At 38.9% G+C, this 22,762-nt stretch overlaps 1 protein-coding gene and 1 long non-coding RNA gene across 2 annotated transcripts; one reads left to right on the top strand and one right to left on the bottom strand.

Annotated features, from left to right (window-relative positions):
- Positions 1 to 529: 529 nt before the first annotated feature.
- LOC120442532 lies at positions 530 to 10,316 on the bottom strand. The gene is made up of 3 exons (XR_005614756.1): positions 10,202 to 10,316; positions 930 to 1,038; positions 530 to 786 (listed from the first exon to the last, which is right to left on the bottom strand). It is a non-coding gene; the product is annotated as an uncharacterized LOC120442532 (long non-coding RNA).
- A 6,726-nt stretch (positions 10,317 to 17,042) lies between these two features.
- Positions 17,043 to 20,481, top strand: LOC116320922 (urotensin-2 receptor). The gene is made up of 2 exons (XM_039620124.1): positions 17,043 to 17,240; positions 18,457 to 20,481. Exon 2 carries the CDS (start codon positions 18,533 to 18,535, stop codon positions 19,664 to 19,666), a length of 1,134 nt encoding a protein of 377 aa, XP_039476058.1. The 5' UTR covers positions 17,043 to 17,240; positions 18,457 to 18,532; the 3' UTR covers positions 19,667 to 20,481.
- Positions 20,482 to 22,762: the final 2,281 nt, after the last annotated feature.

The raw sequence follows: 22,762 nt of genomic DNA, 5'->3' as shown, positions 1-22,762 counted from the left end.
TTTGTGCTTGTGGACTCTTACTTGGCATCCCTGTTTGAACCAGATCACGAAGGCTATTTGAGCATCAAAGAGATTCCTCAAATAAAAAGCTATTTGCAGACATTAAAAAAACTCAAAAAACAAAAAACATCAGCATGCTAGAGAATCTTTAAAGTGAACCACAAGTTATCAACTAATGAGCATGCAAAAGTATACAAAATCATCAATATATCGAAATTATTACTAAATGCTTAAGTAAAGCAAGAAAAACATGCAATACATCTGATAATGAAAAGGATGTGCTTGTAATATTAGCATTTACCTTGCCCAGTCATTCCCAGAGACCCTTACAACTGAATCCTGACAAAGTGTAAAAACCATGCAACCCATAATCATTTAGAAACCAGTGGACAGAATCAGTTACTCAACCATAACCGTGCACTGCTGAAGGTACAGACAGAACAGCAAAGCAAGAAGCAGGAGCTGTGGCTATAACTTTCCAAATACAGAGCAAGTCATTGCATCCAACCAGCAAAAGCAGGGTAAACAAAAAGTCTACAACAAATGAAAATGGGGGAAGAGATCCCTCCTGAAGTGAGAAGTAACATAAGGGTTCATCTTTGCTTGCGTGTTGACCTCCTTTTTTGACACATGTTCAGTGAGAGCACCGAGCTTTGTTGATCTGAGGGAAGGGAAGAGTCACAGAAGAAGGCAATGAAAGAGTCGGCTTCTTATTCCGCTTCCCCTTATTGAGGTTTCGGTGTCTGTGCCTTTATGTTTGGACCTTCACACCTAACCCACTGCAGACTTAAAAAAGAAATTAGAACAAACAAAAAGGAGAATAAAAATGTGATGGAAGTGTCAGAACCAGTTTAAATTATCATGTTGCCAAGTCAAAAGGCAATGAGAAGCTAAACTGCTAAAATCTGGTTTGTTGATCAGACACTTACCTTTGTTAGTGTATCCCTCTGGTTTATCAAATGCAGTTCATGGGTTGCTTTCTTGTGGATAGTGTTAAAATGAAAAATCAGACCTTCCTGTAGCTTCACCCAGATGTACCTGTGAAGTCAGAGAAAATGAGAAGAGAAACAAAGAGAAAAATGCATGTTTATATCCGTATGTTATGTAGTAATATTTGCAACGACCATTAAAATGTATCCACCATTAAAAAATGTAAAAAAAACACAACACAAGAAATAGCTCACTTATTTATACTTACAGAGGCAACTGAGAGGCCTCACAGGTTATCCTATCATAAAGAAGTCACTGATGAATCCCAGTTCTATCCTGTTTTTAGGTCAGGGTACCAAGTGGTGCAATATGAGTAATCATTGGTAAATGGTGGATTAAAGCCAATGGACTTGGAATGGAGGGGGTGGGAAGTCACTTGGGGAAAGAGAATTGTAACTCAGATGAATCACCACACCCTTGAATGGTTGGGAGTGGCGATCACGATCATGGTAATCTTACCAATGGTTTTGCTAATCCTCTGAGGTCTTACAAATAGCTACTTGTGTTATAGAAAGAAAAGGGGAAAGGTAGAATATAGTAAGTAATTGAATCTAACAAATGTCAACTCCCTGGAAACGCTCAGCCTAACCTTAAACTATGACTTGAGTTTTCTAATTAGCCAATCACATGGCAGTAACTCAATGCATTTAGGCTTGTGGACAGGATTGAGATGAGCTGCTGATGTTAAAACTGAGTATTAGAATGGGGAAGAAAGGTGATTTAAGTGACTTTCAATGTGGCGTGGTTGTTGGTGTCAGATGGGCTGGTGAGTATTTCAGAAACTGCTGATCTGCTGGAATTTTCCAGTCATCTCAAAGATTTACAGAAAATGTCCAGAAAAAGAGAAACTATCCAGTGAGCAGCATTTCTCTGGGTGAAAATTCACTGTTAATACCTGAGGTCAGAGAAGAATGGCCAGCGTTTTTCGAGCTGATATAGGCAACAATAACTTAAATAACCACTTGTTATGACCACGGTATGCAGAAGAGCATGCACAGCATTGTCAAATCTTGAAGAAGATTGGGTATAGCGGCAGAACACCAAACTGGATGCTACTCCTGTCAGCTAAGAACAGGAAAGTGAGGCTACAGTTCATATACCCTCACCGAAATTAGGCAAATTCCATTTGGAAGATTGGAAAAATGCTGCCTGCTCTGGTGAGTCTTAATTTCTGCTGCGATATTCAGATGGTAGGGTCACAAGTTAGCATAAACAACATGAAACCATGCATCTATCATGCATCTATCTTGCCAACTCAGGTTGCTTGGTGATGTAAACGGTGTGAGTGATATTTTCCTGGCACACTTAGTACCAAATGAGAACCATTTAATTGCCACAGTCTAGACTGGTCTGGTTGCTGATCATAAGCATCACTTTATTGACACAGTGTAACCATCTTCTTATTCACATCATTAATAAGCGGCCATCAAATCTGCAGCAACTGTGTGATGCTGACATGTCCATATGAAGCAAAATCTCTAATAATGTTTCTAGCATCTTGTTGAATTTATGCCACGAAGAATTAAATCAGATCTGAAGGCAAAAGGGGTCCAACTCAGTATTAGCAAGGTGTAACTAATGAAGTGGCAGATGAGTCTATATATAAAAATAAGTCAGTATCATTGATGGAGCTCTGATACCATGATTTACTCTTGTGATGCTTGAATATAAAGAGCAGCGGCTCCAGTTTAATAGGGTGAGCTATACTGCAGAATGTGACGTTTATTTTAAAAATTAGGAATAAAGGAAGAAGTCATTAAGTTCATAATAACACTTAATTCATCAATGCTCAGCAATGATATTATTGTTTTTGTAACCTACTGGTAACAGCACCTGAAGATGAAAATACAGATCAAATAGATAAGACAAAGTTCACATAGCTAAGCTTACTGTAATTGTTAGACATCTATCTCCAGCCTTGGAAAAACTCACTATAAGCTACATGTAGTCCACTTTCAGAATTAATTACTCCTGCAGCACAATCATCCCCACTGAGAAATATTCACCTCATTTCCAACACGACGCCAACTACAACAAAAATATTCAATCAGTGCAACCAGTCACAACACGATTGGTTATTCTTGTTCGGTACTTTATTTAAAGTTCATAAAGACTTGCTTTATTTAAACACTGTGGAGTAAATATTTCACTGCTGAGGAACCTGTTGGCAGCCTGAATGTCCTCAGAGTCACAGATGCTGTAGAGATTTAGATGCACAGATTAATATTTCTGCCCTTGTACTCTAACTGATGACAGATTGACTACATTAGCATTTATGTTAAAAGGTAATAATCTGGTGCAATACAGAAAACTTCTACTGACAGTATAAAGGAACAACAGAGGGACACAAAACATGACAGTATGTGTCAGTATGAGTATCATCCTGCTTTGAGAGCTGCATGCAAATGCTCCTTTATGCTCCTGGCACATCCACATGTAGAAACTGATATATAACATGTGACTGCAACACTGTGGAAAATATTGTTGCAAATGTTGGAACGCCAGACTGAAATCAAACTGAACCCTAAAGTCTTTTATGGTTGAATTTTACACCAAACTGCACACTAACATTATGATTGTATGATTTATGATTTACATGCTTATGCTGCCCAGTGTTTACTTAATAAAGAAATAACCCAGTAGGCAGTCCTGACCTTGGTACTTCTACTGTAACTCGTGCCAACCAAAGAACAAGTTCTCACATCGGCTATCTCTGGGCTGACTTGTCATTTGACGACTCACAACAGCCGCTGGAGTAGGTGATGAGAGAAGCGTGCATGTGGCTGATATGAGAGTGTATGTATCGTTGTGTTGCCTAACCTTATCGTGTTGAGGTGGCAAATATCTCAAATGATTCCTCATACAAGAGCATTCATGGAGGGTTATGTGGGAAAATTGCATGTGTGAAGTTGTTGCTTCCAGAGAAGCATCTCATCTGCAGTCCTGCCTTATATGATGAAAGCTGGGCAACGTGATCAGACTGATCATGTTTGTCAGTCCTTTGACCAAACAAATCCCTTACAGCAAAACCATGTCCCTGATATTAGCTATCATAAAGGTTATTCAAACAGGAAGAAATATCCTTGAAGGTTTTGTTTTACACTGGAACAGGTTTGATCCAGTTCACAGTTGTATAAATGTTTTTATAGTATTTTGCACAATTAGAATAAAAACCAATAGTTAAATAGGTGACTATTTGATATGTTCTTTCAAATTCAGTGTTGTATGTTGTACTAAAAATATTTGGGCTGGGTTGGACATGGTGATTTTTTACAGTTTTTCATTTACAAACCTACAACATACGGTATCACCTTATCTCTGCTCCACCTCACAGCAGGACGTGTGTATTTTTGAAAATATTGTATTTTATTTCCATATTCTGCATTATTCAGTCTTCTGATTTCAGTGTTAGTCACCTTCTGTTTTATTTTAATAATCTTTAGTCCTATGTTCAGTTTAGCTCCCCCACTGTCTCGTTAGTAAGTTCTGTTCAACTGTGTTCCCTGGTGTTTCCCCATCTCCCTGATTACTCAGTGTGTATATACATACATATTGTCCGAGTCTCCCCTTTATTCTTTGTTTTGTTATCTCTCTTAGCTGTGTCTGTCCTAGTCCTGTGTTTTCTATGAAGAGTTTTGATTATTTTGCTCCTGACCTGCTTATCTTTTTATTTTTGTAAGTGCTTACAATAAAGCACTTTTTTTTTACTTTTACACCTTGGCTTCTGAGTCCCAGAAGTCCCAGAAGAATCTACTCTGCCCATCACACAGCGAACCCCGACAGTTCTCCCTTTACTGTGTAGGTTTCCTCCCACAGTCTAAAGACTTTTAGACTTTTTAGTGCTTTTGAGTGCAAACTGAATATGGATGTGTGATCTTTGACTAGTCTAAGGACAAGAAAAGCACTAAATGAATAAATGTGGTTATTTGATACAAAAGATGTTGAACTTTCAGTGTGTGCGGTCTTTTGATGGACTAACAAAGCAAAGGGAAAGGTTTTTATGAATTATAAGATAGCTGAGGTTAATGCCTTAACGACAAAAGCCATCCAGCCATTTTCTGCTACTTATCTGGGTTTGGGTTGTCAGTTGTTAGTCTAAGAAGAGATGCTCAGACCCTCCTCTCGCCATCACCTCAACTGGCTCCTTTTGAAGGAGTAGCAGATCTACTAAAAGCCCTTTCCAAAAGACTGAACTCCCCATCCTGTATCTAACTAAGCTCATTTCCTTTGTAACTACAATCAGAGCTCATGGCCATAGGTGAGGGTAGGAGCAAAGATCAACCAAGGTAAACAATAAGTTACCTTGACGCTCAGCTCTCTCTTCACCACAGCACAGCAGCCTCATAACCAAAGCCCATAATAAAAATTATTTTTCCAGGGAATGCGTATGACTAAATTATGACTTAGCAGGAAATCAGTGGTAAATCTACATAAGACATGATCAGAAATCCCCCTTAACCCTACGCCGTAACCTTCCATGCCAATTAGACTCGTTGCAAAGTGTAGTTACATTTCTCGGGAGGTGCACGTCAGGTTACGTGGAAGGTTGTGGGGTAGGGTTAACAGGGGTTTCCGGTTACATTGTAAATTCAGGCATTACTTTCCTCCACGCTTGTCAGATGAAGGAGAAGATGTTCAGGCACTTAAGGCAATAATGAAAATGTAGGATTTGTTTTAATGTTCTACCTTGCTATTCTTTGAAGAAATACAAAAGAATTATCATCTACCTTAACATCACTTTTTTTTTTTTTTTTAGATATCTTTCACTGCTAATCTGACAATATCAACAGTGGAAAAAATGCTTCTTCCAGGCTCAGCCAAAAAACCCATTTGGTGTAGACATCAGTGAAGAAGAACATAAAAAATAAAAAAAACTGTGTGTAACTATACAAAACTCTTATGCTATTGGATAGACATTTTGCGGGGTATGGAAAGAAAACTGGGAATGTCTTTGAAAATGGACCCTTCATCTCTACTTTCAGGACATCAAAAATTGTTAAAGCCTGCTTGAATAGGTGTTATGATGTCCTTCCATATACTGCAAGGAAAAACATTTTTATGTCTTGGAAAGTCTTATAGAATGCTTTCCGCTGGAATATTTGACTTGCTTGTTGCTTTCAAGGGAAAAGTTTTTGTTTTGAGTCAAAACCTACAGAAATACCAGCATATGTAACTGTAGCATCAAAACGATAACCCAACAACTGTCGTAATAATGTCCTTTATAATCTAGGGAGCGTTAGATTGTGTTAATAATGAAATTTTGAGCATATCCACAGGTTGTTAGTGCTTGGAATAGCTTTGCACAACATTAACCCACTGACTTGACAGAACAGGTGCTTTAATGATTGCATTTATCGTTCCCGTGCAGGACCACAGTAATCCACTCTCACCACCTACTTTTATGTGCTTTCTTTCACACCGGGTCGCTCATGATTTATTTTGCCTCTCTATGGCACCTCCCCTGCCCTCGTTCTATCCAGATTATCTGGACATATTAAAGTGTTATGTGGCCAGATTAGATTTCCAAAGGATATGATTCGACTGTCATTGAAAGATGTATTGAATAAACTTCACGTTGCAGTACCATCAGTATTTTTGCCTCTTCTGGTACACGGCTGAGCTGCCTTATTTCCTTTTTTCTTCAAGAAAACAATCTGAGCCAGAAATTTTCGCATCCCTTTTTTTCTCTTTAAGGTATTTAGGTTTTATCACCATTGTGAATACAACATACAACACAGAACCTAAGCGAGCCTCTACATTGTGAAGCCACAGTAATATAGAGAGACATCAATAAGTCATATTGATCAATGGAGGTCAGAAACCAGGACACGGATTGGGTCTTTGTCCCTCTCTCGCAGTGTCCCTTGGCTCATTGTCAAGCCATTTTCTCTCCATCTTTTATTTAGGCTTAATTTATATATGAAACCTCACCTTGCAAGGCAGATTTTAATCATGTTCTATATGCACAAAGACATTTCTCCAGAAAATCTATAAGCAAAGCCTGAAAACATAAGTAAGTAAATCCACTAACACTGCTGTGACCTTTTTTCCAGATCTAATCAATAGTTCATGTGGTGTTCACATTACCAAACAGTAACAGTTACATCAGAATATTAAGTAATATTATAATTGAGAAAGAATTGGGATCAAACCTGGATTTATAATGAGGGGGTGCTCTGTGGTCATAAGTGGTCATCAGCAACAGCAAAAGGCAAATTCAGCATGTGCAAAAATTATTCATACAGATATCTCTGCAGTTTCTTGTTATTTGTGTTATTTAAATGCTATGACAAAAACTTCTTTGAGAGAATGGAAATTCCTACTCTGCAGAAAAAAAGAACCCTACAGAAATGCTATTTTGGAATAAAAAAGGTCATCTATGGGGAGATTTTTAGTAAAAATGATTTGACAGACTGTATATAAAATATAACTGTCTGCTTTGAATGTGTGCATGCAAAACAAACAGCTACTGACAAAAAAAGTCTGTTAGTATATATTTGTGCCAAAGATCCAAGAGAAAGAGAGAAGCAAAATATATGAATTAGTTAACATGGCTTTAATACCGAATGCTATAACTTTGCGTTAACTAGCCATGAATTTATTATGTTATTAAACTGAAATTAAATAAGCTTGCTCCACAGTTCAGCTTTAACTTGAGCTTTTACAAGTAAACATCTCCTTAAAAACAAATGGGTCAAATGTGTTTCAGCAGAATAAGGGGAACACAGAGAAACAGGTGGTGTTACTGTGCTGTCTGATCCGTGTTTACACTGATGGAGAAAGACGTGAGGCTGAACATTTCCTAATGATACTGAAGAGTAACCATGCTCTGAATATACACTATGGGACCCCAGCCCACATTAACCTTCAAGTAAGATCACTGCTTGACTCATAGCAAACAGTTTTAAAAGGGGACATAAGAGTTCATACTTTTTCCTGGATCCTACCTTACCTGCAGTGCAGCCAGACTGCTAACATTTCAGCTGGAGCTAATGAGTTTTTAAATGTATATCAGGAAAAAAAGACCCTTAAAATTTGAAACATTGTTTTCCAGTAAAACAGATGTTTTACTGTGCACAGCTAGGGTGAAGTAGTTACCAATTTCCTGCCAGCCAATGTGCACACACCCTCCTACAGCAGCATCTGATCATAAGCACAAGCATGCGGTCATCCTGGCATTCAGCCTTATTCCATCTAATTGAAAATTTACCGCTGCCGGTTCTCGCTCAGCTGTTCGCTGTGACAGAGGTCATTGTGTGATGACAACCAAATGTTAATCTCAGAGTTAAGACAGCGCATAAAGCAATGTGGTGGTTAAAACACAACACAGCACTTTTCTAATTAAGAAAATACTCAGAAGGCTGAAAAGCATGCAGACAGGACCGATAATGTTAGAACCAACATCAATATGTTCACACTGCTTCTAATCCCCCATTTTATCTCATTTATCTCTTATATTAAAAATAAAAAACTTACTGCCCCATACTGGAGAAAAATCTAAAAATGGTGTTGTACCCACCCACCGCTAATACACATGACCCCACAGGTGCAGACATACCCTGGCATCCAATGAATATGCAGAGCTTTAACCGATCTGTTCAAAGCACAAACAACAATTCAGTGAGGCCATATGCAATAAAGCCGACACTATACTACAGTCAGCGTGTAGGCTACATACATTATATGAATAAAGAGCCAAACTGCAACTTAAAATAGTTATTGTTTATTCTTCTAAACTAAAAATAATCCTCTTCAGCTATCGGATACTGTGCAACACCATCTCCTACCTCCATCTCCTCCAACCGACAATCATAACATGCACCCCAGCAACATGCCAGTGCTAGTTTAATTTCAAGAACCTCTAAGACTGAAAATACAACGATTAACTACAGGAGAGTAAAATTACAGGGTACTTTTAGATAAGGCAAAAAACAACGATAATATTGTGACATAAAGGCAGAAAGCAGGAAGAGAAGCTTTATCAAAAATGTCAGAAATAGCATCAAATACATATTTTAATATTTTTAGTGAATCATCCTGTTTCAATAAACACTGACATTAATTCTTCCATCTCTTTTAAAAACCTAAAAAGTAGTTATTTTTGATAACTGGTGATATACTGTAATCTGCAAAAGGACTCAAAAAGTGAAATCTGTAAACAGGTACACACGTGTTTACAGATTTCACTTTGTGTGTGTGTGTGTGTGTGTGTGTGTGTGTGTGCGTGTGTGCGTGTGTGTGTGTGTGAAATTACCAACAAGGAGGTTCTACCAAAATATGCCATCAAGCTGCATTATGTGAGGTAAATACAGGGTTGGAGCTTGACCCATGATGGGGAGAAATACTGGGCCACATTAGCCTCTGATTGTGTTTCCTTTTTCTCTCCCCTGTAACTTCCATTTCTCCCAACTTTATGGATGTTGCTGAAGTATCTATCCGTTAATATCTTTTCACTATAAGAAACTGTCAACTTTCAGTGCTATATATGCACTGATCAGTTGTCTTAGTTTCCTTTACAGTCACCTAAAGGTCTTTAATGCTGTTTAAAAATGTAATCGGCTGGGTGAAGAAAATGTTATCTCATAATCCCGTACTTTGGTCCAACCTGCAGTCCGACCACGTGCCACCCTCAAAAATCCTGATCCATGCCATGTCACTTTAACGTTGCTGTACCTACCAGTGCTGCCTGCAAATAAACCTGGTTGGAAATGATGGAGGCTACATGTGTTTCACATTTTTACTCGTTTGTTGTTAAGTATTGCCTCATTTTAAAGCCTTTTTTTAAAAATACAGATGTGTTTCCTATCAGGTTATGACTCACAAAGGCAGAAAAGGATTAAAGTTTGGGTGCACAAGGCAACCTTATCTCTCTGACATTGTTCGTTTTTCTATAAAAAAAAAAAAAAAAAAAAAAGGCTTTATTATTCCTCCAGTAATCCTCTAGTTCTGCGCATTGTGAATAAGGTGAAAATACATTTAAGGGGAGATTTGACTATAACACATCACACACTGGTTTAAACCTGACACAGATGTTTAAAGCTGCAGAAATGTGAGGGTTTTCAGACTATTACAGTACGAAATAATATAAATATCAACAATTAAAATTACAGTCTGTTTGTTTGTAATCATAATTAGTGTTTGCGAACTTCCTTCAATCAGCAAAATTTAAGGAAAAGCAAAATTTCAAAAGTGAAATTCAATCAGCACTTACCCTCTGCTGACAGCGTCCTCCCATGAAAGCAGCGCGACGTCAGTTTGGTGTTTCGGGCTGTTTCCTTATTAAACCAGCCGCTGTTTGGTTAGTTTTTTTATGATTAATAGCGCTGCGCGAGCTGACCCGTGCTGGCGCTCTGTCCGCGAGCCCTCAGGTCGCTGGTGTGCGCGTCCACGCAGCCGTGCTGTCCGCTCCCAACTAGACACGAGCACGCGCCTCGCCGGAATGCCAGAGTGACCTTGTCACACCAGCCTCTGAATTACAGTTTATATGGGTAATATCCCAACATGTAGAACCGAAACACCGATTATTTTTTAAATTCAAGTTATTTTTAGTGTTTTTATTATTATACGAATAGCTAGTTAAACAAGGAAGTTATTATTCTTATTTTTTTTCATAATAAACTAAGTTAGCTCATTTAACCTTAGTTAAGGAGGCCAAGAAGTGATCCATGCCACAGGATGCTGCTCTGCTGTCGCCAGTGGGATCCTGATAAAATAAATTAAATATAAAATAATCTATTTGTAATTCCACTTTTCGGCTTTTTGTGTGTAGGAGACTTGTATTTTAAGTTAAATTTACAATAATTTAAGTAAAAAGTGTGATCATTATTAGATTATTACAAAGAACAAAGGTTTTTTTTATTGGTTGTACTGATTATTTTTTATATTATATATATATATATATATATTTACATTTTGGCTTACATTAAAAGTGTCTGCTGTCTTTAATTCTAAACATTACAACAAATCAAAATAAATATCTGAAAGTAAATTTTAGGGACAGACAGAGAGCATCAGACAGTGACTATGTAACCGGAGTATTGAGTTAACTAGTTTGTGTGTGTCCATGCATGCGTGTGAGTGTGTGTTTGTGTGTTTGCCTTTACTAATCTGATTTAATCTCAGTTAAGGAGGCCAAGAAGTGACCCATGTCATAAGCTCAGTCATTCTATGGAAACGGGGATCAAATTTTGGGGCAACAGCCAGAACAATCGACTGGATCCAACCAACGTGAGCCCATACACCTTTGGATGTTTTAAACCTAATGGTGTGCATTTATCTGCCTCACATGGCCACTACTGAAGCTGTCTCGACAAGTATATGCAGTAGAAAATCAAAATGTCCTGACATGTGAAAATATTTAGTCAATGTATTATACATGTTGTATGTACAAAGTGTGAGTACAGAGTGTGTCTTTTTAAAAATAGGATAAGCGCTGGTGTAAAAACACTGTTGTAACTGTAATTGACCCATGGAAAACTCTCCGGGAGGAGGGGGGCAGAGTCACGCAGAAAGAGGGTGACGTGGGATGGCATGGTGATGTCAGGCTTTGCAAACTATCAGAAAAACACGAGTTTTAGAAAGAAACCGCAGGTTTTTATTAAGACAACAGAACATTGGTTTCAAAATTAATTTAAAGGCATTTCTTTGCAATTTGGTGCCTTTTTAATGTTGTTACTGCGTTTGCCCTTTTGGCCTTCGTGTTTAAAAGGCACAGACATCTGCTAATTCAAATAATCTTTGATGGTTATGGGTGTTAAAATGACATCATAACCATCTTCTCTCTGCTCTCTCCTCTTTCTATATAAACAATATTTTTTTAAAAGCCTGAAAATAGATAAATACACGCCAAACTGTCTTCTGGATCTTTTTGTGTTGTGTTATGATGCTGGTAAATTGTTGCAGCTGTTGTGGCTTAAAACAAACAGCGAGGAGAAATATGTACATCTGGAACAAAACTTTGCCTTTTACTTGTTTGGCAAGTAATGGTGCATAAAACCACCAGCAGTGCTCATTTCTGACTGCTAAACAGTGAGCCAACATTTCCACTGTTTATCTTCAAATATGGCTTACCTTCAGACACTGATATTTATTGTACAACAGTGATTTGGAAAGGTGATGGGGTGCTTGCTTGACTTTGGTTTTTACAGTTTGGAGGGAAATGTCTGCAGCAGGCTTGCAGTGTGAGCAGGAGATCGACCACATATCTGAGGCTCAGGCAAATACTGCTTTGGCATGCTGGTTTGTTCCCACTGAAGGGTTGCATAATTAGCCTGTTATATTATTATTGGATGGATGCATGGTGTTGCAGTACTGAATCTAAGCCACCAGTGGGCAGATTAAAACAATTTTTTGCATCCATCAACCAACCTGCACTTTAAATGACTTAAAAGCCTTATACCCTAAACTGGTTTTTAGCTAATCAGACTACAGGGCTGCTAATTGACCAGGGGCAACACACACCTGGTTTCTGAGAGTGCAATTACAGGGGAAGATTTCGAATGAACAGCTGTGCAGACACCAATGGAGAAGAGCTTCACACCTTAGGTGTTTTATGACTTGGAAGAAGCTAGACAGAGAGAAAATATCCCTACTTACACATGTGTTTTCACAGAAATGCTTTTAAAGTTAAGGGTTATTGTCTGTTACATGTGGACTGTTATTGAGAGTTTTCCCTGTAACACCTACAACATCTCATATGATGGCATTACTAAACAATCCCGCTTGCTAAGCAACAGCCCAATTCCCGGCTGGCTGCTACGATAACGTTCCACATGTGCCTGTGAAAGGCTGATCTGATTTCTGCAGATGGAGGAGCAAACTCCGGCTCAGTGTCATGTAACAACAAGTTCCAGATTTTGTCATGGTTGCACGAGGTCCAAATCTAATGCTGTGTGACTCCAGGGTTAGGCGAATACTTATTCAGTGTGTGGTGTCTGCCCTCTGCATACTTAATTCAGAGGTTGACGCAGAAGACCGATCTTCTGGACTCTCTGACAGTAGACAGATCCTTTCCTGTCAGTAATGCTGCATATGACTATACAGCTAACAGACCTAAAAGGAGATCACTTTTTTTCTGGTGCTGCAAGTAATGATAACCCATTTTATTTATAATATTATTCCTCTGACTATTCTCGATTAATAACTTTATTTAGGCTATTGAATGTCAGCAAAAGGTTAAAAAAAAAAGGCCATCGCAGGTTTCTCAAGTATTCGCAACAAGCTTTTAAAATGCTTAATTTACTTTAAAGCCAAAAGATATTCAGCTTGTACTCATTTAAAACTAAGAAAAATTATTTATTGTGATATTTGTATATTATAAAATGTATGAAACATTAAGTATTTAAAATATGTTTATGCACATCAACAGTTAATTTCACCTCTGTTTTGTATCATTTAAACAATCAAGTGTTGCTTAAATCTTCTTGTGAATGTGTCAACATGAATAAGTGCTTTAAGAATAGTATTAAAACAATGACAGACAGGTGTAACAATTTCATTAAAACAAGTTTTAATGGAAATAATTAACAACCTTAATGACTTTTGCATTGGATGCTATTTTAACAGGAAATTTAAAACATTAAGTATACATCAATTTAAAATGTAAATTTGAAACTGACATGTTAATTAAACTCTTCAAATTCTACTTGACAAATGCTGAAGTTATTCTGTAATTTTAAATTTATACAAAATGAAGTAGTTAATACAAAGAGTAGCCCTGCATAATCTACAAAATCTGATGTATTTATTTATGTATTTAATTAATAAATGTAGATGAGTAGGGAATTGTACGTTAAAAAGCGTATCTATCTGAGCTCGGGGCCACACTGACTGTGCTCTCACACAGGTTTGTATTGAGGGAACAGGAGAAATTTGATGTGTAACTGCAAAGCAGACAGGCTTTGGAGGGTGGGGGGTGCGTAGTGGGGATCAATAACTCATCACAAGTTGTAAATCAGCCCAGTCCAACAACCATTTGTCATGAACGCAAACGTCCGCCCATTTAATCAAAGCTACGACGTGAGGACTCTCACCGGCAGGCAATTTGTTAGTCAGTTTGCTCAGAAATGGTCTGGCTAATTAATGAAATGACTGAGGAAAGCAAGGACAGCCAGGAAAGGTTAAGGAGCTGTTTGTGTTTATGTGTAGGGTATTTGTCATTTTGTGACTACCCCCTGATTGGATAGGGTTGCAACGCTTACAATTGGGTGTGCTGTAAAGATAAAGAATAATACTGAATAATAAAAAAGTAAATCAAAATTTCTTTTGTTTTAAAACTCCAGTGAAAATCCTGCAGTCAACAACACCCCAGGGACCGTGCGCTCTAATGATATCTCAGCCCTCCAGAAACCTGGGAGTGTTATAGGTGGTGCTGAATGTTTCTATGTGACAGCCACACAATTAGTTTAATGAACTATGTCAGGCAAGTGCAGCGGATAGACTCCCATATGTAATCCATTCACTGTCAGCTATGATCTGTACCTGCCCTAAAGTTTCTTTATCCATCGATAAGACAGTTATTAAATTACTTTATTTATTAAGGTAGTGTTATCACATTGAGCTAAATCATTTAATACATTAATGTATGAGCAGAGAAATAATTTTCATCAAGTTTTTACAAATGATTTAGCATTTTAGTCAAAACATTCCCATCACAGTTTACCAAATACTGTCAATCAAACAAGCTAATGTTATATATATGAAGATTAATTGACAAAAACAAACAAAAGACTGTATGTGATCTTGCCAAACAGATAAATATACCTTATTTAAATAAAAAAAGTCACTTCATAAATTAATCTATAGTTATAGAGTCAGATTTAGAAAATAACAGTCATTATTTAACTCTTTAACATATAAAAGAAAATGTTTCTACAATTACACAATACAAAACCAGCATAGCTCTGCCCTTTGTATACAGCTTTAGTAACAAGAAAGGGTTAGATTAGCTCTCGGCTTTAGATCTTATCTGCATACTCAATATTAAAGAGACTAAATACAAGATCTTTAGGTCAAAGTATAGGAAAAAAAACACTCATAGCTCAGGTAAATGTAATTAGAAATTATATAATGTGTCTGGGCAGACATGTGTTCTGACAAAGACAAATAAACAGCGGAGCACTCAGACTCTCTCAGTCTGCTTCTCCCTGCTCCATGTTAAATATGAGTAACATCTGCACCTAAACGCCTGGTTTCACTGTTCATACTCAACTCAACTCAACTTTCTACACTGCTGTACATCTGATACGAGCAGGCCACCCGATGTCCCTTTAATCAAACTTTTTTGCCACTTTGGCACTCATTTCTATCCACTAAGATTATATACCTGTCCATCTCCTTGTATGAGGAGCCTGGTCTTCACATGCCTCTATGGTCCTCTCCCCCCAATCCCCTATTTTGGCATGCCTGTGCCAGGTATTTGTTCAAATTCCTCACACCCCGTAGGGATAGGTATGTCCCCCCCCTTCCCCCCATCCCCCTTTCGTCTTTACTGCCTGTCTCTGTCTATCTTATGTATGTCCTCACATGTACGAAGCAGCCAACATGGAGTCCCCTCCACCAGCACGTGCCATACAGCACACACATTTTACTGGGTAGTCCCAACTAAATCACTACCAAGCTGCTTAACCCCTTGAAGCTGGCAAACCACAGCTGTAGGCTCGACAACTGCCGAGCCAAAAACAACTCAGCGGATAACATGCAACTATAAGTTCTGAAAGACCCGTTTATTCAGCGAGTCTGCACCAGTTCAACTTTGCTCTGACATGGAAAAATGTTGATACAGGCAAGTATAGTGGGTAATTAATTTCCTCTATAATTTAAACACCAAATCATCATAAAAATCCCTCGTGGGGGTGTGAGACATTGGAACACGAGCTGTGTGGTATTGACTTTGGGTGTAAGTTGAAGTGCATTAGTTATTGCAGTGTGTCACAAAATGACAACAAATACCACTGCTGTGTCAGTCTGTCTCGCTGCAATTCCCACAGAGAATTTTACCTCAATTTTAAGGGTCTTTTTTTATATATACGATTACATTTTCCACATATGAAGTAGAAGTCGAGATTTATTCACAAAGCGAGCCTCGTTGAAGACCATTTGGCCTATAAGATAAAGTGCGTGTCGTGTTTAGTGCTTATTGAGTCCATTTTTTGTGTGTATGTGTGGACAGGAAGCATTTTGATTTGAGTGCCACTGACATGACTTTCTTTATTGGAGGGTTTATAAAACAAATACAGAAAAGATGTTGGTCAATAAAGTAGTAACAGGAATAACATTTACACTTTCATCCATTTTACAGTTTCGCCTTTTCCATATATTTTTTTGCCTTTTTATATAAATGTCCTTATTAAAGTGTTTTCCCAAACATAAAGAAACCTGCTTCTTTATGATATCAAATATTCAGGTTTCATGGCTCTTTCGCGGTAAATTGTAGGTTTTTAAATTTTATGCAGCAGCTGTTATAACTGTGAATTACAGACCAAGTGATTATTTCCCAAAATATGATGTTTGGATACCATTTATGGTCAGACTCTTAACTCTCATGGAAAGACCTTTCAGTGAGTTCACAGTGAGATTTATGCTTGGTTTAAAGGTATTGAAACTATTAGAGAGTCATGAAACTTACGGTAAACCCCCCTAAACCCAGCTATAAAATATAGACACTAATAATACCTTCATCTTTGTTTTAAATTCTTACATCCTCACTCAGCACTGCTGTGTGGACGCACACTCAGGATACCGTCAGTCATAATTCAAAGCTTTTGAAAGCGTTACGACTTACTGTTAACTATTGAGTGATTAAAAGAAGTCACTGCTTTATATTTTTTGGTTGTTATGCTTCTAATGAAGGAAAAATTAAACTTCCAATTCAGTCTGCGGGGTCTCCCTGGACCAGGACAGTTCCGTATTAATATTCAGTATGTAGGGTAACCCCCTCCCTTCATTTAGCGTCCCATCCCACCCCCTTTTTTTCCACTCACACACACTCATCTGGTTGAGTCAGACACATCAGTGACTGAGCTGTGGACAGACAGCGAGACAGGCAGTGGAGATCAGCTCACAGGCTTTGGATGAAGATTATCACCACATAACTGCATTTAATCAGCCAAAAACTTCAATTTATGGCTGAAGAGGTCAGAGGGGATTTCAAGACCACACATGAGAAGAGGGAGCTTTCAAAATGGGAACTGAGCTTTTTCACCAAGTAAAGGAATATTATTTTTCAGTGTCTGGGACTAAACTGATCTAAAGTAAGTTTCTAAAAGAAATCTCAGTAATGATTCTGATTAATACTATACTGATGGCAGCTTCTTTGCTTTCAAAAGCATTTCAAAGACCTTTTATAAAGTTTTTGCTTTAGAGAAATGACATACAGTAGCCTTAATTTTTTTTAAAAAGAGTTACTACATGAAGTTTTTTCCCCAAATTCAGGGCTCCTCAAAGTTTTCTTGGATGCCTTGATTAAACATTTTAAGTGTCATAAATTAAATGCTGACAGCGCAGTCTTTAAACACACTGAAACCACATTGTTTGAATTATTTTGGCTTTGGGTTGCTGGCAAATTGAGAATTAAGAATTAAAGCATTTAAAATTTTGGAAATTTCCTGATCTGTGAGGCCCTGTCATTAATATCGCTGTTATTTAAAGAGAGCCAGTAACCTGTGGAGCCACGCAGCACCGCAGGGGTTTAGCCGCTCCTCCAGAGTTCAACAGTAGCTGTTAACCCCCGGGTCACCGCGGGTCACCGCGAGTCACGCAGCCCGTTTCTGTCAGGCTTCCCACGTCTGCTTTGATGTCACTGCTGATTACGTTTCTCCAGAAAATCACCAGTCAAACCAACTCATAGTTTTGGATTGTCTGATAATGTATTTCTATCCTTTAAAATAAAACTAGTACGTATTCCATATTCATAACACACAATCTAAAGAAAAGATGCAATCATTTAGAGCCGAGTCTGCTGAATTAAGCCGTCTCTAAATTATTGACCAACTGTTGACCTTGAGAAGGAACGGGAGGTTTCAGTTTAGATTTATTGTCTTCATTTGGAGCCCTCCCGCTCTGAAAATCCAATTATTTTACTAAAACCACAACAGTCTCACTCAGCTATGTGTGAACCTATAAAACTATAAAATCAGTGCCAACCAGAGAGGGTTTCTGCAGAAACTAACCATTCTGCTTTAGCTGACACTTTCATTTCTACATGTTTATATGACTTTATTTATCGGTTGTTATGATTTAAATATGCATAAATCAAACTGAGGCACCCTCAAAAATCCAAATACAAGCTATGTTTTCCTTAACACACGTAGAGAAAATAAAACCAGAGAGTAAAAATAAGACCAAAGTAGTGATATACTGAAAAAATCTAACAGATACTGTTTTGCTGTCCTCTCCACCTGTTTCTACCTTTTTCCCTAACCCCATCCATTCCCCTTCTGCCTCTGCTGGAACTGCTTTTTTACTCAGCTGATATTTCCCTGACTATTTTCCTTCTAAAGCTTTTTTCTCCTTTTAAACAAAACAAAACAAAAAACATTACATTATGGACCTTTCAGGTTCTTTGCCACCACCCTCTCCCTACACCTTCCCTTTTATTTCCAATTTCTCTGTGCCTTCCTCCTCTCCTTCCACCTCTCCATCACCCAGTTTTGCATCCACAGTTGTCTTCTGCTCCTTCCTCTCTCTCCTCTCCTTGCTGGGCATCACAGGAAACCTCTACACTTTGGTCCTCCTTTTGAGGCGCAGGAGAAGAAGCAGGAGAAGATGTGGAGCATTACCAGCCTGCTGCCTGACAAGACTACCTATGCCATCATGCCTTGCCAACTCTAGTTCTCCTACCTCCTCTACCTCCTCCTCCTCCTCTCTTCACCTCCAGGTGCTGAGTCTTGCTCTAGCTGACCTGTTGTATCTTTTCACCGCACCTTTCATCGTGTATGACAGCCTGGCATCTGGCTGGGCCTTTGGCGAGCTTGGATGCCGCCTCCTGCTGAGCCTGGATCTCCTCACCATGCACGCCTCCATCTTTACTCTCACCGCCATGAGTTTGGACCGTTACAGAGCTGTGGCTGACCCACTACACACTTCATCCTCCAACTCCTCCAAGCTGCTGCGTGTAGGCCTCGCCTGGGGGCTAGCGGTGGCTCTCAGCCTGCCCATGATGATCACACTGCACCTGGAAGATGGGGATGACCAGGAGGGCCAGCTGTGCGTCCCAGCATGGGATGAGGAGAGCTCCAAAGCCTATCTGAGTGTGCTTTTCTGCACTAGCATTCTCGGTCCCGGGCTGGCCATTGGAGCACTTTATGCAACACTGGGTCGCCTTTACTGGGTGTCACAGACACGACCAGCCTGGGCCACTGACAACAACAATGCTTGTCCTCCTCGTGCTCCCAAACCCAAAGTCCTACTCCTCATCCTGGGGATTGTCCTGGCCTTTTGGGCCTGCTTTCTTCCCTTCTGGATCTGGCAGCTGCTGCCTCTCTACAAGCCTGACATACTGCGGACAGTCCCAGTGGGCACACAGGTGACAGTGAATCGTATCCTCACAGGTCTGACTTACGGAAACTCTTGTGTGAATCCATTCTTTTACACACTGTTGACTGGAAAACGAAAAAGCAACCGACAGCTGCTGACATCAGCAAATCAGATGTGCCGCAAAAGCAGCTCTCTGGAGTAGTGTCTGTTCCACTATAATAATAGACCATAATGTGAGTGTGTGCATGTATATGTGCACATACAGGTACTGTATATGGATGCTTTATAATAGACACCAAAGATCATTCACTTCATCTTAGCCTGCAAACTAGGGAAATAGAATAACATTAACCAAATGATAGCACTTTGCAAAAATCCTTTGTAAAAAGGACAATGTTTCCTAGTAGGAGATTAACTGTTTTTTTAAAGTTTTGAGTTTTACTGTTCAAAATGACAATCTCTTTAAGATGTGTCACCTAAAGTTGTAACTGCAAAATATTCCACTGTCACTTTGATAATAAAATATTATTATCATAATTTAATTTGGTTTTTAAAATGTGTTTTAACTTTGGAAAATGTATGCAGTGTCACTTATGATACTACAGCAACATGTGTACATGCATCATTTTGTTTAACCCCAGAACAAAACCGTCAGCTTTATTTAGTAAACACAGCGCAGTAATCATTAGGAGACCGGGGTTTATACCACATGCTGAATATGCACAAGCATTTCCAGTAAAGCCCTGAAGCACTTCTCCTTATTTTCAGATCAAAGGAAACGCTTAGGTTGAACAATAGGTTGTGTCTGCGCGGGACCTCGCTGGGACATTTTTCTGAGTTATTGTTTGTGGACATACTGACTTATGTATTAGTGGGTCAGAAGTCTTTTGTTTTTTCCCCAATCTCTGACATTTCTTTTCTTCTTCTTTTTTTAAAGAAAAATTTAAAAAAAAAATCTTGACCTGCATGTTGGGTTTGAAAATGTGCTTATTATGAACCGTGTGATGCTTTGCATGCTCTCTACTGGTGTTGACTATAACTGATGTTTATATAGGGTATAATATATAGTCTTGAATAAAGAGTACACTTTCTGTAATTCACTGTGTCACTGGATCTTTTTGCTAATGGTAATCAAGACCACCAGAAATTTAAAAAAATAAAAAAAAACAACAAAGGTCAAGACAACAGGACAGTTCAGGTATAAAATATGTGGATCGCTAAGGAAAAGGCACAATATGGTCAAGAAGTCCTTGAGTTGCACTCGTACTTTTGTTTGTGTCTGTGTCAGCATGACAGCCACTCCTGAAGGTCTTCCTCGTTTGCAAAGGTCTGTCTCTGTCTGTCTGACTCAAAGGCTGCTCTGTACTGTGTCGCAGACCCTGCTGCTCTTTGACGCACATGAGCAAATATTGCTGTTTGACAGACAGGAGTAACGTTGGGGAAGGGATAACAGGACAAAAGGGGCAGAGTGTAACTGGTCAGAAACACAGAGCTTTCTGGTTAGGCGTCAACTTTGAGGTCAAGGGGTTTAAGTTACCATGTGATTATATGGTCTCTGATTCAAGTCTGGCTTGAGGCTATTGACACATGCCATCTCCAATCTTTCTCCACTTATTTTCTGTCTGTGGGCACAGCAGTGGGTTCAGAAAACACCGGGAGACTCGAGGAAGCCAAAATACAGACACGAGCCACAAGATCAGATATCAGGCTAGATTTCAGTGTTTTGAAAACGAATCAATCAAAGCTCAAACTCAGAACAGCACTGGCTCAGTGTAACTGATACAACAGGTTCAAAAATAAAATCTTATTTTTACTGTGTTTCCACTTATTTTCTAAAGTTTACAGAATGTCTGCGTCTGTGCTGATGGTGGTTAACTTTTCCTTTAAGAGGACATACCACCTCATGAAAAATAATTCAAAAAATAAGTTATAAACATTTTCATTTTGATGCTCATGGAGAATCTGAGACAACATTTTAGAAAAATAATCAAATACTTCAGAAGACTAAAGAAGTAAAACTCATAAATTATAATATTATGAAATGGTAATTTATTTGTCCAGAAACATTTTTTCTTGCCATTTAATAATCAGATGATTCACTGTGGTGATCCCTAAAGAGATCAGCTGAAAAAGGAGGAAGATTTAATAATGAGAGTGCGCAGGTAATGGATAATTTGATTTAATGCTATAATGCAATTTAAAATGAAACCCAAACTTAAATTTCAGGTTTATTTATTTGCACATGAAGTAGATATATTCAAGAAATACCTCCAGACTAGACAAGAAGCTCTGGAGTCATGTGTCCCATTACTGCATGAGCAGTAACAGGTTGAAGAGACACATACCAAAAGCGTTTGTCAAAGGGAGCTTGTGCATGTCTCTGCGTTGTGATGCCATTATTTCTGCAGGCTGTAGAGCTCCCCAGTAATTCATGCCGCCTGCCATGTGTTTCTATTTACCTGGCCCGGCTACTTCTCAGCATAACGTTCCCACTGCAGTTATTATCCAGAGGCCTGTGCAGTCACACCACGGGGGCGCTTCTGTTGTAGAGCTAATGCAATATCCATCCACCGTTCACAGACAACTGAGACCCGAGCACCACATTTATCCACTGAAATGGAATTTCTTGCAGACGAAGCGCCAGCTCAGTATACATTTGAAATAAGGCGCTTTAATATGAGACTCAGTGATTTTGGGACCCCTGGGGTCATACCAAAATGACAGAAGATGGAGGGTGTAGCTTGTGTAAAGATGAAAGTTATCCAAAAAAGACACTCAACAGGAGTGTGGATATTAAAGCACGCAGGGCTTGTTGTTCAATTTTCTGACTCTGCATAGAGGGCAGGTTTGGGGTGTCGATGTATTCTAAACCTTCATATATCAGATGATTAAGTCCTGCCACAGATCTGCAGGGATGACTGAGTGTTTGATAAACTTCAAATACACTGTGTTTGGTCAACCCAATGAAATAAGATGGAAAATATTGTCTCAGTTGGCAGGCCGGCCAACCTTTAAACTTTGTGTTGGTAGCTGCATCCAGCGGCGGACTTGTGCCAATCATAACTTTTATCCTTAAGCTTTAGATTTCATCCTGAGACCACAGAGGGTGTCATTGTCTCAAGACCACTGGGAAAAAACGGGGACAAATATTTTCGTCAGAGGGCATCGCTCTGTTCTACCTGAAGGTTTCATAAATCCAGCACATGTCAGTTTCCTGGAACCATCGAGCATCTTTCCATTTCAGCACCCCTCACCCCCTCCCATCAGGCTCTCTTCTTGACCACTGTCTGAGGCTGAT

Source organism: Oreochromis aureus, linkage group 11, assembly GCF_013358895.1.
Source record: "Oreochromis aureus strain Israel breed Guangdong linkage group 11, ZZ_aureus, whole genome shotgun sequence".
Classification (NCBI taxonomy): domain Eukaryota; kingdom Metazoa; phylum Chordata; class Actinopteri; order Cichliformes; family Cichlidae; genus Oreochromis; species Oreochromis aureus.
The sequence above is the reverse complement of the archived record's forward strand: the minus strand, read 5'-3'. Positions and strand labels throughout refer to the sequence as shown.

Coding starts and splice junctions, on each gene's coding strand:
- LOC116320922 (XM_039620124.1), top strand. CDS start 18,533: ATGGACCTTTCAGGTTCTTTGCCACCACCCTCTCCCTACACCTTCCCT.